Genomic DNA, 16,106 nt, shown 5'->3' with positions numbered 1-16,106 from the left:
CACCCTCGGAAACCCTGTACAGGGTCGCTATGGGTCGAAACCGACTCGATGGCACTTAACAACAACAACAGTGAATATAGATGGCCCCTTTTAAGTTTAAAAATAAAATAGCTAGCGAGGTGAGTTTTCCTGTGGAAATTTAGTCTACATTGTTTTTGGTCACGAGATAGGAGAGCCCTTTGCTGGGTGAAAAGTGCCAACTAGAAGTCTTGGAGAGAGCCTAGCTTTTCCTCTAAATAGTGTGACACCTGAGATAGTCATGTGACATCTAAGGGCTCTTAGTTGTTGATATTAAGTGTCGTCGAGCCAGTTCGGAACCATAGTGACCCTTTATAGGGTTCTCAAGGAGTGGCTGGTGAGTTTGAACTGCCGACCTAGCAATTTAGACCAACTTTGAGGTCGATTGTTTATCCTCTGGTACCACACCAGGATGCCTTCCTCTAGTTCAGAGTCCGAGCTTGTCTACAGTGACATGCTGAAAGGAATGTGAATAACTTGGACTCTACCCTGTCTTGAATCTGAATGGAAGTAAATTAATGAGAGATGAAAGGACATGAGGAACCTGGCAGGCTTTCTTCACTTGGATGCTCCCCACCAGTTGTCAACAGAAAACACAGTGCGTCTGTTCATCACTGGAGTTACTTACAGACGGAATTGGCCACAGGGGCTTGCAGCTGGCCTCTTGTTTACTGAGCTTGTTGTAGAATCCAGGCCTGAGCTCAAAGCACTGCACTCCATCTGGAACTGCCTGTCGTTCAGAGCCAGAGCCATAGAGAAGCATCATTTCAGGCTTCTTTCGTCTCAGTGACTTCAGGGAAAGCCCAAATCAATGTATTTATCCACCCATTCTGTACTTTTTGAGCAGCTACTCCATCCCAGTTGTGTGGCCTTGGGTTAAGTTGCATGTTCCCGCTAAGTCGTGTCCTCCTGTATAAGATAGTAATGATCCTGGTGTCGAGTAAACGAGCAGATGTGTCTCAAATCTCCAGCACAGTGGGTGGTGCTGAGTGCATCAGGAAGGCTCTGTCTCTCTCATCCAGACCCTGCGGGTGTGTTGAGCTGGCCAGTGCCCTCACACATGTCTGAAGGGCACCATGGAAGGCAGAGGATTCTGTGGACAGGAAGCAGCATTCACACAGAGAAGTGGAAAGTGAAGAGTCCTGCTCTTCAAAGAGATCAGCAAAATCTGGACAGTGTTTTATTCTGGGGTTTAGGAAGCAAGGAGAAATGAGGTTGTAGGAGCAGGTTGGGACCAGATAGTAAAGGTGTCCTTTTTAAAAGACAATTGAGGTAAGTCCAGAGGTGTATTAAAGTGGAAAAACTGATGACATTACTACAGATGAGGAAGCTATTACAACTGTGGAGGCGGGGAGGACCGGCAGTAAGGTTTTTGAGGCGGCTCCGAGTCCAGGGGCACTTCTGAAGCAGAATTTACGGGTGGCTGTGGCTTCTGGCTTGAGCAGTTGAATTGAAAATGGGGACTCTAGGCAGGTTGTTTTGTTTTTGTTTTTGTGGGGTGAGATAATTCACCTCAGGACATCTAGGGCTCCATAGGGACATCGAGGTAGAGATAGCAAGCGGGGGACTTGGGGAGCTCCAGACCTAGCCTCTTGGACCCGCAATTTAAGTTGTGCAAGTGAATGGAGCATTCCTTGAAGGAGCTGAGCTGGACCGCTGGACAAGATCACGTGGGAAGTGAGCAAAGGAAGCCGGCAAAAGTCTACAAGAAAAGGGTGATGAGATGAAAAGGACAGGAGCTGATAGGAGGAGGAGGAGGAGAATGTGGGCTTGGGCAGGACAGGAGCTGATAGGAGGAGAATGTGGGCGTGGACAGGAGAGGAGCTGATAGGAGGAGGAGAATGTGAGTGTGGGCAGGACAGGAGCTGATGGGAGGAGAATGTGGGCGTGGGCAGGACGGGAGCTGCTGATAGGAGGAGAAAATGTAGACGTGGGCAGTTAGATGGTCTTGGACATTTTTTTTTTTTTTTTCCTGAGATGGAAGGAAGAGCATTAAATGGTTTTGGGAAAATGTAGCAGTAGAATTGAAACTGAATTGGAATATCACTGTTTCTTAACCTGAAGGGCAATTTTTAAAATATTCACCATGATTGAGTCCCAGTTTATACGTATATATATATATATATTTTTTTCCCCCTCCCCCCTCACATATATGCAGTTGCATACCTTTTTGTCCTAACTACAGAAAGTAGGAACACAAAATCTTAGGGATCCTGATTGAAATTTGGTAGAATATACTTATGAAGGAGCCTCAGAAAGTTCTTAGAAAAACTGCATTATGTTTCCACACCATTCTTCCACGAACTTTTTGAAGCCTCTTCATGTAACTCTTAGTTGGCCGTCGGTTCTCCTAATGCTGAAAAAAAGTGTTTGCTTTAAACAGGAGCACCAGCCACTACGTCTGCATCTACTACAGGTTTCAGCTTAGGCTTCAACAAGCCTGCAGCGTCTGCCACACCATTCGCTCTGCCCATCGCCTCTACCTCAGCCAGTGGGCTCACACTCTCCACGGCTCTGACGTCAACGCCAGCAGGTGAGGCCTCGTGGGGAAGGGACGTGGCATTTCACGGGTTAGACTTCTCTTTCATTTGGCTAGTAAGCATAGGTATCTGTCTTGATTAAGCTTGACTCCAATTTAGGGAAATGCTTAGTGCGTTCATTTGGCAGTTTTGACCTGACGTCATTGGTTTGTGAAGAAGAGAACACCCCATTGGTTATGAAAGTGGCAGAGCCATTTGTGGGTTTGGTGTGTGTTTACAGAGCGAAGTAGGAGCTGGGGGAAGAGAGAACCTACAGGTCATTACATCCGCTTTGCTTCTTATTCCTTTTCCCCCCTTAGTATCACAATACAAAAAGATGTAGAATACTGCTTTAGTACTTTTATTCTTTAGAAATGTTTTATTGGGGTTGAGTGAAAGTTTACAGAGCAAATTGGTTTTGTGCTCAACCATTTGTACGTGTTCTGTGACCCTGCTGCAGTCCCTCCATGTACCAGTGCTTCCATGTGACAACTGCCTCCCGGAGTTGCCTGTTTCCGTTGGTCTTTCTTTCCGGCCCCTCCAGCCTTATGAGCTTTGATTTGGGGGCAGATGCTGCTCTTTTGGTCTCCTGTGCTGAATTGTTCTGAGGTGCCCGTGTCTCCTGGGTAATAGTGTTCAGTTCACAGGCCTGTCTTTAGTGTCACTGAAAGTTACCAGGGGGCTGCGGAGGGTTCAGGCCTGAAGGGGATCTCACGGCCACCGTCTCAGGGGTTCTACCCATCTTTGTCAGACCATAAAGTCTGGTCTCTCTTTCTTTATTTTCAGTGCCCTGTATTTTTTTGTCCCACTCTATCCAGGACCTTCTGCTGTGGTCCGATCAGGGTTGTTGGTAGTGGTCGCTGAGCCCATGGAGATCTGGTCTGGGTCATGGAGGCTGATTGTTTCATTGAATCTTTGATTTTCCCACTACTTGCTCCGGATAGGGAGAGACCAGTAGCTGCGTCTTCCCTAGGTGGCTGCTCACCAGCTTCTGAGACCCCAGTTGCTACTCACCAAAGTAGGATGTAGAACAGTGTCTTTCTGCTTGACTTTGTTTTTGAGGAACATTTTGGTGACAAGGAGGGAGAGGTATGTTGTTGTTGTGGTTATGTGCCACGGAGTCGGTTCCGACTCGTAGCGACCCTGTACAAGGTTTCTGAGGCTGTAAATCTTTACGGGAGCAGAAAGCCACATCTTTCTCTCACGGAACCACTGGTAGTTTCGAACTGCTGACTTTGAGGTTCGCAGCCCAATTCGTAACCACTATGCTACCAGAGCTCCTTAGGGAGAGGTATAGAGTTCACATAAGTCTTGCCTGGCTTCGGTTTCATTTCGTCTTGGAAGTAGACTTGGTGGCCTGGGTGAAAGTGTGATAACTGTCTGGTATTAGTTATCTAGGACCATTCCCGTATTACCCACAGCCCTTAGCTCTGTCACTGATTTTACCTTTGAAACTACTATTTATCTCAGGCACATATAATTTGGTCTTTAAGACATAGTTTTTTCAAAGAGCCAATTTCTTCCTGGAAATCAGTTTTTCAAAATTATTTGTGTTTTTCTGTATAGTGTTCTTAAAACTAATATTGCTTCTCTTTTATCTTTTATAGCTTCCACAGGATTTACTCTAAACAATTTGGGTGGAACGACAGCCACAACCACAGCTGCATCAACTGGCCTTTCTCTGGGGGGAGCTTTAGCTGGTCTGGGAGGGTCGCTTTTCCAGAGTACAAACACAGCAACAGCAGGTAACTAACAGTATTTATTCTCTAGAAACCGGAAATGTCAATTGACTTTTTCTTTACTTTGGCCTTGTAAGCAGACCACTTTGTCTCTTTAACTTGGATGTTACCCTTTTTGTATGAAAGCTGAATTATGTGTGCATACATATTTGGACAGTCTAGCCATATTTTAAAGGTGCCTTGGTGGCGCAGTGGGTTCAGTGTTGGCCTGTTAACCACAAGGTTGGTGGTTCACATCCACAAGCAGCTGTGTGGGAGAAAGATGTGGCCGTCTGCTTCTGTGGAGATTCTCGGGAACCCCTCGGTCAGGTTTCCTTTGTTCTGTAGGGTCTTTGAGTCAGAATTGACTCGCTAGCAGTAGGTTTAGCCGTATTTTAGCAATCAACTTTTCCTTTTTCTCAATATGGATTGTTAAAATGCAGAAATATAAAGAAGGGCCACTTTTAAAAATCGGTGTATGTTCTAGAGAAACTTGTCTTTTGAATAAGTGGCTGCTGAAAACCTTGGGATTGCTTAGCACTTAAGTTCAGTGTAAAGGCATTTGACCTCATAGCTAGGAACGGCTCTACACGATGGGAAGCTGTTTTAAAGGGAAGATTAGATCTTTGTACTGTAGTCTCTAGACAGAATACTAATGTGTTGACTCACCTGATAGTTAATATTGAATTAATATTTTATATTTCAGTTTGATTTCTTATTTCATTTTTTAAAAATATGCCTCATGTTAAGGTTTCTGCAGCTGTTTTGAATAGTGGCTACAGCCGGGCCCAGTCTAAAGTGTGAGTGTTAAAACAGCCATCTTACTTGGAGGTACAGGTGAATGAAGCTGCACTTGGACTGTCCCACTTGGAGCACCCATCTCTTAAGTCTGCAGACTGACGAGCGTGAGACAAGCTCCCCTGCAGGTGAAGTCATCTAGAAACGCTGCACGGAGCCTGCGCTGTCCCAATTGGGAAACTGGATATGTACTGGAGTGTTATAGGCTAATTCAGAGTCACTGTTTAGCTTTGGAAGTTTTGCTAGCACCTGGTATGTGTCAGCTACCAGGGAGCTGGACGAATCTAATGTAACGTTTTCTCTTGTAGCACCTTCGTATTCTGTACGCAACTTGTAGGCTTAACAGAGAAGACTCCAGTCAATGGAAAGGGAAAAACGGAGTCAGAATAATCAAACCTGTAGAAATTTGTATGTTTGTGTGTGTGTTTGAAGTGGAGGGGGTTAGATTTTAACTTTAGAAATTGATCAAATTTGCTTTGATCTTTCAAATACTTATCTTTGTCATTATAGTCTAACTTTGTAGGTATTCAGAATGCTTTCTGGCCACCTAATGAGGCAATGACTATAACTTGCATTTCTTTACAGGATACGAGTGTAAGCATAGCTCATACTTCCTGAGACAGCAAAGCCAGATAGCAAAACTAGGCAGGCGACATAGAGGGCGGTTCCTGTAACTTCCCATTACTGGGTTTTGGGGTTTGCCCTGAATCTTCTCAAACTCCAGACCCAAGATTTAATGCTTACTTTATGGTTACATTAACTTACATTGACTTTATTATGATTATTTTTCTTATTTTGAAAATCCCAAACCAAATCCATTGCCGTCCATGAGCTCTGACTTAGAGCAGAGTCAGCTTTGACTCTTTAACAACCTTTCAGGACAGTAGGACAGCCGCACGGCCTTCCCAACCTTCCAGGACGGTAGGACAGCCGCATGGCCTTCCCAGCCTTCCAGGACGGTAGGACAGCCGCAGGGCCTTCCCAGCCTTCCAGGACGGTAGGACAGCCGCACGGCCTTCCCAACCTTCCAGGACGGTAGGACAGCTGCACGTCCTTCCCGTCCTCACAGGATGGTAGGACAGCCGCACGGCCTTCCCAGCCTTCCAAGACAGTAGGACAGCTGCACGGCCTTCCCAAGACTGGTTGAAGCAAACTGTTAGGTCTTTCTTCTGCGGAGCAGCTGGTAGGTTTGAACTGCTTCCGGTTAGCAGTCATTCACTTAACCGTTGTGCCACCAGCGTTCCACTAAGATACATGATATCAATAAAAATTGAGTGTTCACATGTGTTGAATTAACAAATAGCATTATGACCTTTATTAATAAAGAAAAATCTGTATTCAAACTATGGGAGCTATTGAATTCAAGTAAGAATATGCTAGACACATTTCTTGTCATTTGCCTAAACTGAGTCTGAAGAAAATCTGGGATCCAACCTAAAAGCATTTGAGTGCCTAGGTCAGCAGTGGGAAATTGTTACAAAATCTTTGAGAGAACTTTGTAAATGATGGTTGGTTTTTCTCTAGGACTTGGACAGAATGCTTTAGGCTTGACTCTGGGAGCTGCTACTGCGACCTCGACTGCAGGCAATGAAGGCCTTGGCGGCATAGACTTTAGCAGTTCCTCAGATAAAAAGAGTAAGTGATGTTGTAATTCTATGTTTTGGCAATTCTGTTGAGGGAATTTTTAAGTTCCTCCACGTTCCTATGTCTTGAAAATCATGTATTTTACATTGAGTATGTATATTTTCCCTTTTTGCTTGTTTGTAATATCAGTATGTTACAAATTAGGCATGTATTGTGCGTTTAAATTTATAGTTTTGAAAACCTTAGATTTGTCTGTGCCTATCACTTTCCTGATATGCATGTTAACGTGTCATTTTGCACTGGGTTTATAATATACACACTGTTTTTGTAATCTCTTCTTTCTCATGAAACAACACATCCTGGGTGTTTGTTTGCAAATGTCAGTAATGTAAAAAGCATTTTCATGCTGGTCAATATTAATTTTATGAGCGAATGTGTTATAGTTTTAGTCTACCATTATCTTATTGTTAGGTATCTGTTTTCCGTGTCTGCATGTTGGGAATTCTGTTTTGCATTCTTGAGCATCTTTATGTAGATACAGAGACAGCGTGATATAGGAGTTATGAGAGTCGATTGGTAAGAGTCTCGTGCTGGAGCTTAATTGACTGGGTTCAGATCTTGGCCCAACTGTTGATAAACTCTGTGACCTTATTCAAGGCTTTTAGCCTCTCTGTACCTCAGTTTCCTTACCTGTAAAGTAGAGGGAAATGATAGCTTCTGCTTCTGCTTCATGGGGCTGGTTGGATGCTAACTATCTGTGAATCCTGAGGACACCCAGCCATAAAGTAGATGTGGGTGTATGTATCTCGATTCTAAATTGGTGCTCATATTTCTTAAAAGCTAATACTTAGAAATCGAGCCAATGACGTGGCGAGAGGAACATAATGTAGATTACTGGTCCATATCTAAAGTGACTTTCCAGCAAGGTTTTCCCAATTTACTTACCCACCACGTAGTATGAAAATGCCTCTCTTGCTGTCCTCCTCTCCAGTACTGGGTTGTTTCTAAACTCACTAATCCCAGTTCATTTTGAAGACATTTGTGTAGCTATCGTGTGTCTGTTTTTGTTTGGTTGTGCATTTTCCGCTGCCGTATGTGCGTTCATCCTGCACTGGCTCTGTGAGGACTGCGGGGACAGACACTCAGGGTTCACATCTCTACACCTCACAGTGGACGTGGGTTTTCTTGCAAGAGAGACTTTTCTAGGTGAATGACCGTTACAAAGTTGTGTGAAAATTAACTTGCTTCTAAAGTTGGTCTTCTCTTTATTGTTTTTATTTAGTATTCCTTTGTAGCAACTCCTTAGATGTTTTAATAGCTTTTTTTTTTAACCTTACCTTCTCAAACCCACCAGCTTCTCTGTTGAAGAAAGATTTTCAGTCTCAGAAACCCTCTACTGTGCTGTTGTGCTGTTGAGAATACTATATACTCTATTGCTAAGAGTCAGAATCAACTCTTTGGCTGCATGTTCAGTGTTTTGATTTGCTCATCACATTTTAGAAGTCCTGGTGGCACTGTGGGCTAGGCCCTGGCCTGCTAACTGTAAGATCAGCAGTTCAAATCCATCATCTGCTGCACGAGAGAAAGATGAGACAGTCTGCTCCCACAAATATTTACCGTCTTGGAAACCCTATATAGGATCACTTGGAGTTGAAACCGGCCCAGTGGCGGTGGGTTTGGGTGTGGTTTTTTTGTAAGTAGAGCAGCTTGGCCAGCCCCTCAATTTCTTTCATGGTAAACAAGAGACTGAGTTTCTCCTTGATCATTCATTGCTTTTAGACCCCGTGTGAACAAGGCAGCAGCCATTCAGTTGGGGAAAGACGAGACTGTGCTCCCATTTTGGTCACAGTCTCGGAGTCCTTGTGGAGCAGCGCTCTTCAGTCCTGCAGGGTGACTTCCAGGCACAGTCGACTCAATGGCAGTACGTGTAAGGGTTGCTGACAGCTGCCGCGATGTCAGTTTGATTCTTGGGACCCAGTGTCCAACAGAACAAAGTCCTGCCAGGCCCTGCCCCTCCCGGTCAGTGGTTGCCCTGGTGAAGTCCACTGCTGCAGCCACCGTGCCTATCTTTCTCTGAGGGTCGTCTTTTTTCACTGACCCTCTTTCCCAAGCATGTTGTCCTTCTCCAGGGAGCATTTGGGGTGGACTTCTTCCCAGACGAGCCGTTACTTCTCTGGCAGTCCAGACTACAGTCAGCATTCTTTGCTATCACCTTCCTTAATTCAAAGACATCAATTGTTCTCTGGTCTTCCTTATTCATTGTCCAGCTTTCTCATGCATATAAGGCGCTTGAAAGTACTATAGCTTGGGTCAGGCGTGCCAGTGTTCTCATAGTGATATCTTGGCTGCTGAACTCTTTAGAGAGATGTTTTGCAGTAGATTTGTCCAATTCAGTACCTCATTTAATTTCCTGATCACTGCTTCTATGTGTGTGGATTGTGTATCCAAGCGATTGAAAGCCTTGACAATTCCAATATATTTTCTCCATGTATTGTGATGTTAGTTATTAAAGCAGTTGTGAGTAATTTTGTTTTCTTTATGTTGAGGTATAACCATACGGAAGGATTTAGTCTTTAGTCTTCAAAAGTAATTACTTCAAGTCCTTTTCACTTTCAGCAAGGAAGGTTGTGTCATCTGCATCTTGTAGTTAATGATTCTTCCTCAATCTAGAGGCTGTAATCTTCATGTAATTCGGCTTCTTGGATTATTTGAATGCGTATGGTAAAAGGATATAACCGTGACACACACCTTCCTGATTGTAAACCATGCAGTGTCTCCTTATTCTGTTAATGACTGCCTCTTGGTCTGTGTGCAGTTTCTGCGTAAACACAAGGCAGTTCCCATGTCACAGCGTTATTCATAGTCAGATGCCTTTACAAAGTCATTAAAACACAGGTAAATGCATTTTTGGTATTCTCTGTTTTCAGCCAATACTTAACAGACATCGGCCACATTACTCATTCCATGTCTCTTCTGAACCCAGCTTGAATTTTGTTTTAAGTTTTTATTGTGACCTGAGTGATAGTTACATGGGAGAACATCGGCTTTACACTCATCGTTTCATTGCAATGATTACAATCTCCTCCGTGCGTCATCATTCAATAGGATTTGCTTCCATTCCCTGTTTTGTTTTTTAGGAGGCTGGGGGGATGTACTCAGAAACAGTCAGGAATTATATAATAATTTAAACAACCAAAGGGCATATTCTGCAAGCCTGCCTCCTGGCTACCAGCACCCACTCCCTCTCTTTCCATGAGTCTGGAGTCCTCAGCTGCTCCCTCTCTCCATGTCCTCATCTCTGCTTCCATCTCTGGTGTCACTGCTTCTCTGGAGAGGGTCCCACATTCTACTTGTGCTCTTCTCTCTTGACGGTCCTAGGGTCCTGTTTCTGGACTGTAAGATTAAGTACTCATCCACCCCCTTTTTTGTTATAAAACTTCTACCTTTAGTTGTGACCATTGCTTTTAGTCATGATAACAGTTACTCACTCTTGAATCATAAGAATCTTATCCCCATCTCCTTTCACCAGCCCTGTCTAGACAAGATAAAAACTATTCAGTGGATACTCTGTGTTCCCCCGTACACTCTGAAACTAAACTGCCTCTTGAAATCTTGTAAGACAGTCACTTTGTGCCTTTATTGCCCCCTCATTTTAGGTAGCCAATGTCTAAGTTGCCCGTCCCTATCTACCCTGTGTATAGAGGAGATAGCATTGATAACTTGATGTGAAGACTCCTTCCCTTTCTGTTGGTATTTTGAGATACTACATCCGTAAGTATAGGTCACAGCTTGAATTTTTGGCAGTTCTCTATCAATGTACTGTTTTTGAATTAATCTTAGCAAAATTGTGCTTGTGTGTGATAGTAATGATATTTCTATAATTGCTATGTTCTGTTGGATCACCTTTCTTCAAGTATGAATCTCTTCCAATCAGTTGACTAGGGAGCTGTCTTCCAGATTCTGGGCAAAAATGAGTGGGCCTTTTCAGTGTTGCACGTGTGTCTTGAAACATCTCAGTTGGAATTCCATCAATTCTTGGAGCCTAGTTGTTGTTTTTGCCAATGCCTTTAGTGCAGTTCAGATTTCTTCCTTGAATGTATGTGGCTTCCTGAGATGGTTGAATGCCCACCAATTCTTTTTGGTACAGTAGCTCTATATTCCATCTTGTTTCGATGGTTCTGGCGTCACTTGATATTTTGTCAGTAAAATCCTTCAATATTGCAAACTCAAGGCTTGAATTTTTTATTTAGCATTTTCAACTTCAGAAGTGTTGTTCATTTTATTAACACCAGATCTTTGCATATTTTATTTGAACACTTTGCCTTCTTGAGCTGTCCTTTGGAATCTTCCGTTTGTTTTTGACGTCATCTTTCTTCTCCTTGCTTTATTCTGCATTCAAAAGCAAGTTTCAGAGTCTCCTCTGACATCCACTTTGGCCATGATCTCTTGATTTCTTCTTGTTTGAGGCCCATGATAATTCATCTGGTCTTCACTCATTTGCGTTTAGTTGTCAGATCTCTTCTTGAGATGGTCTCTAAATTCAGGGGAGATGTAACCCTGGTTATACTTTGTCTCTTGCGGACTTATTTTGTTTAATTTTCTTCATCTTCTTGAACTTGCATATGAGCAACTGATTGTTCCTCAGTCAATTCCTGGCTGCGTTCTGACTGATGGTATTTGGTTCCACCCTTTGCATTCCACTCACCAGTAGTTATCAGTGCATCTTGATTGTAAGTTTCATCAGTTCAGACCACAGAAGTTGATAAAAATCTGAGGTTTCTTCATCTTTGGCACTGTGTAAATTTGAATAATAGTTGTAGTAACTGATCATCCTGTCACTGACAGGGTAGACTTTTAAAACAGATCTTGAAATGCTCTTTTTGGCAAGTGGGGTGTCATTCCTGTTCACTCTGTCATTCCCGGCATAGTAAGTCATCACTGTCTGATTCAGAACTGTCAATACCAGTCCATTTCAGCTCTTTAGTGCCTACGATAGCGATCGCTCCGGATTCCATTTCATTTTTGACAACTTCCAATTTTCCTAGAGTCATACTTGATCCAGTCCACGTTCCGATGATTACTGGATATTTGCTGTTTCTTATTTTGAGTTGTGCTCCCTCAGCCAGTGGAGGCCTGAAATCTTAGCTCCATGCGTGTCACCAAGGTCAACTCTACTTTAGGGGAGACAGCTCTTCTCTAGTTGTATTCTGAGGGCTCATCTTCTAGCATCGTGTCCAACAGTGTGCTGCTGCTTGTCAGTGTTGGTAGAAGTAGAGTGCCCGGTCCTTCTCCCTACTGTTAGTCTGGAAGCTCAGCTGAATCCTGTGACCGTGGGTGACCTAGCTTCCAGCAACACACACGCCACCACAGTGCGGCAAACTGACGGACGAGTGGTTACTCATTATTATCAATTAGGAGTTTTTTATTGAGAGAGCTCTTGAAATATCTGCAGGCTTTAAGAACGTTTTCTTTTTTTTGAATTTGCTGTTTTTGTACAATGATCGTATTCTCGTGTTCCGTTCTCTTTTGCTCGGGCCTGAGGTGTCAGGTAGTTCTGCCCAGATGTCAGTTGTAGGGCGAGGAGTAAACTCCACGCAGCACCAGTGCTGTGGAAGATGCTGAGACAGGAAGAGGACCAGCTGGGTCACATGTCTGGGTGACATATGCCAGGTCTGCTGAGGCTGTGACCAGTTGGCATGACCTCAGAGCCATCTCAGACTTGCTTCACCGTCTTGCACTCACCCCTCCCCGCAAAAACCCCTGAAACAGACTCAGCTCTCGCTCAGAGCCACCCTTGAGGACAGAGTAGAACTGCTGCTCCCAGGTCACAAGCAGATGGCCACCTCTTTCTCCCAAGGAGTGGCTGACGGGTTCCAACAAGCAACCTCTCGTTAGCAACCAAGTGCTTACCCAAGGCTCCTGTCACTTATATCTGGATTTAGTGAGTTTGAAGCGTGTGTTAATATAAAACTTGTATTTGCCATGCATTGCTAAATGACCCCCTTTTAAAGGAAGCCTTTTGTTTTTTTCTAGGTGATAAAACAGGAACAAGACCAGAGTAAGTGTGCAGTTTAACTTGAAGATAATTGTTTAACTGTAAACTTGTTTTCTCACTGAATTCGCTCTTTATATTACATAAAGCCTGTATAAGTAGTTACCAAATGTGCATCTCAGAAGCAGCATGTGATACGTGACCCCTGCTATGGAGGTGAAGAAGCCGAGAGAGGCAGGAGTAGTATGTGCAGGAAGGTAGGAAGACTAGTTCTGAGATCGAAATGTAAGTTGTTCCACGGCAGCATGACAAATTTCCCTGGGTTTGTCCCCGCTGGAGATTTGTGATTCCTGAAGTTATCTTTCAGAGCCCTGGTTAATGCGCCAGACTGCAAAGCCGTTTGAACTGCAAGGTTGGAGTTCAGGCTCACCAGCTGCTCCTCAGAAACACTATACAGGGTCGCTATGGGTCGGAACCGATTCTACGGCACTTCACAACAACAAGTTATCCTCAGTCATGTGTTCTTGTCCCAGTGGGAACTGAAGAACACATACTAACGTGCACATCTTGTTATGAAGTTTTGTGTCCTTCGTATAAGAAATGTTCTCATGTTGGGAACTGAGCAAAATCAATCCTAGAATCCTGAAACCAGAAGACACGTTGTTCAGTGTCTACCCAGTCTGACTTGTCCCTTAGCCATTTTGTCAAAGGCTTTAATCATTGTCTTAGACTTTTTCACTTTGTTTTGAGGGGCAGGGGCAGAATTAAGGAGTTAGGGTTAGGGCTGTTGTTAGGGTTAGGCTGGGACCTAGGGCTTCATTTAGGGTTTGGGGTCGGGGTTGGGCTAGCATTAGGAGTCAGGTTTGGTATAGTTTTAGAGTGACAGTTAGGTTTATTATTGCTTATTTACTCATTTATTGTATTCTTGGAAATCTGCTTGTATTTTGATTGTATTTATGGTGTACACTGACCTTGTTAGATAGAGGTGTCTGTGTCTGCGGAATTGTAGAAATCTCTTTATTTTCTACATCCAGGCACGACACACTGTGTGTATGTTGTATTTGATCACACCGTGACTCTTGCTCTAGGAGAAATGAGCTAATACGGCTTTGAATCTCTTTGACTCTAATACGCGTGTCATTTTCTCCTAGGGACAGTAAAGCACTGAAGGATGAGCATCTACCTCCTGTCATCTGCCAGGACGTTGAGACTCTCCAGTAAGTGTCGAGGACGGTTAGATCAATGATCCTTGACGCATCGTAGAGTACGTTTTATGGGCAGCATCTCCTTTTCTCTTAAAGAGAGTAGCTTGGGTTTGAGTTCTAATGCTTAGGGAGATGGAAGAGAAAGCAGACCAATAAGAATTGAAATCCAGTAACTGCCGTTCTTTTAAAAAGCACATGCACTGTTGATAATTTTTGGTTTTGATTTAGGTTAAATACTTTGACCTATTTTAAATGTAATTGTTTTTTCCTATTGGCAGCCAAAGATATTTTGCTTTTTTTTTTTTTAAAGGAAATTTGTGAAGGAACAGAAACAGGTCCAAGAAGAAATTAGTAGAATGTCTTCCAAAGCCATGCTTAAAGTGCAAGAAGACATTAAAGCCCTAAAGCAGCTTCTCTCGCTGGCAGCCAGTGGGCTGCAGAGAAACACTCTCAACATCGACAAGCTGAAGCTGGAGACGGCGCAGGTACCCTAACTGACAGGCTTTCAAAAAGAGGCTTATGTGTTTTTTTTAATGAAAAATAGTTTGGTTTTTTTCTTCCTGTAATTAGAAAGTCAAATAAAGACATAGTATAAGAAGTCAAGTAGTGCATAACCCAGGGATAAGTTAAAAAACTTGCTGCCAGGGTTCCAGTTCATTCATGTTCACATTTATGCCAGACAAAACGTGTTTAAGCATGTCTCTGTGATCAGTGGATGGCGGCAGACACATTCTCTCAGGAATACACTTGTCTTGGTCTCATTAGAACACTTTCATAAAAAAAGGTCCAGGTCCACACTGGCGTCCCAGGGGATCTGTGGGGCCAGTTCAACCCAGGGCAGGGAAGTCAGTTCAGAAGGTTGTGGTGCTGTTTTTGCGATTCCAAAAGGGAGCCCTGATGTGGCACTGTAGGATGAGCATTGGACTGGAAAACTCAAGGTCGGTAGTTTAAACCCACTAAGTGCTCTTGGATACCCTTGACAGGGTCGCTGAGAGTCTGAACTGACTTCATGACATACGGCAGCAACAAACTTGATGGATTTTCTCTAAGGACACTGGACGATCACAGGGACTTCTTATGAAGACGTTTTCTGAAAATGGAGAACTGTGCTGGTCAGGAAAAGGCCGTGACAGGTGCACGGAGGCCGTTTCTTGTGCATCACAACAATGCACCTGCTTGCTCTTTGAGGGCAGCATGGACTGTCCTGGGAGAATTTCATTGATCAGCTTCACCCTGTCCACCCTACAGTCCTGATCGTGCCCTTCAGACTTCTTGTTTCCCAGACTCCAAGAACGTGTCAGCGGACCATGGTTTGCACACCTCAGGGAGGTAGTGTAAGTGGAAAAACGGTTCTTCAGCGAAGGGTGCCACCTCCAGAAGTGTGTAGACCTAGATGGGGCAGACGTCAGGAAGGCAAAGCTTCCCGTTTTCATCCTTGTGACTCATGTGGTTTTGTGGCTGTATACTGTTAGACTTAGCCTCGTAACTCAGAAGGGATAGAATCACAGTCATGGCCGCTTTTGTTGAGTGCTCTGTACCTGGTGGCAGAGGCCTCACTAGTTTGTATCTGTTAGCCCAGCAGCCCTGTGTGAGGTGGGTCCCAGGATGATACTCACTTTTTAAGTAAGAAAACAGGCAGAGTCTGGATTCAGACCCTGGCAACTCGGCTCTGGAGCAGTGTGCTGACGACTGTATTGTATCATTGGTGGTTAAGCGCTGTCTAGTTGGTTCCTACTCATAGCAACCCTGTATAGAGTTGTCAAGGAGCAGCTGGTGGGTTTGAACCACCGACCTCATGGTTAGCCATCCAGTGCGATCCTACAGCACCATGCCAGGAGGCCTCCTGTGCTGTTTCATTGTTGTGAAGTGCTGTCCAGTCAGTTCTGACTCATGGTCTCCGGTGAGAAGCTGCTGGGTTTCAACCACCGACCTTGTGGCACTTATCAACAACAACATAGCTCAGAGGAGATTGATTTAAAATGCTAACCTATACTGATCTGGCCCCCCTAACATGTCAGAGAAAACCTGCTCCCAAAGAGGATTAGAATTGCAGGTTTAGGACTACAGCGCACAATCTGGGAGACGGTTCAGTCCACAGCAGTACAGTCGAGAAACTGGCCGTCCCTGGGAACCGGTCTTCGCAGGGTTTTTAAAGCAGCTTTGTGCACGCTCTGCTCTCAGTGTGGACATCACATGCGGCTCTGTGGGAACCTTCTGTCCAGGTCTAGTTGGTAGTTTAGCCTAACTCTGACTGGCTTTTCTTTTCCTTTTA

General features: G+C 44.1%; 1 protein-coding gene across 1 annotated transcript in view; it reads left to right on the top strand.

The window, feature by feature from the left end:
• Positions 1-16,106, top strand: part of NUPL1 (nucleoporin like 1) — a 53,186-nt gene that overhangs the window by 21,861 nt on the left and 15,219 nt on the right. The window contains exons 4-9 of the mRNA XM_006832050.1: positions 2,402-2,551; positions 4,145-4,282; positions 6,578-6,688; positions 12,671-12,695; positions 13,781-13,846; positions 14,145-14,319. Of these exons, the coding sequence (XP_006832113.1) occupies positions 2,402-2,551; positions 4,145-4,282; positions 6,578-6,688; positions 12,671-12,695; positions 13,781-13,846; positions 14,145-14,319 (665 nt within the window). The remainder of the gene's footprint in view (positions 1-2,401; positions 2,552-4,144; positions 4,283-6,577; positions 6,689-12,670; positions 12,696-13,780; positions 13,847-14,144; positions 14,320-16,106) is intronic.

The sequence above is a fragment of the Chrysochloris asiatica genome, unplaced genomic scaffold, assembly GCF_000296735.1.
Source record: "Chrysochloris asiatica unplaced genomic scaffold, ChrAsi1.0 scaffold00005, whole genome shotgun sequence".
Classification (NCBI taxonomy): Eukaryota; Metazoa; Chordata; class Mammalia; order Afrosoricida; family Chrysochloridae; genus Chrysochloris; species Chrysochloris asiatica.
The sequence above is the reverse complement of the archived record's forward strand: the minus strand, read 5'-3'. Positions and strand labels throughout refer to the sequence as shown.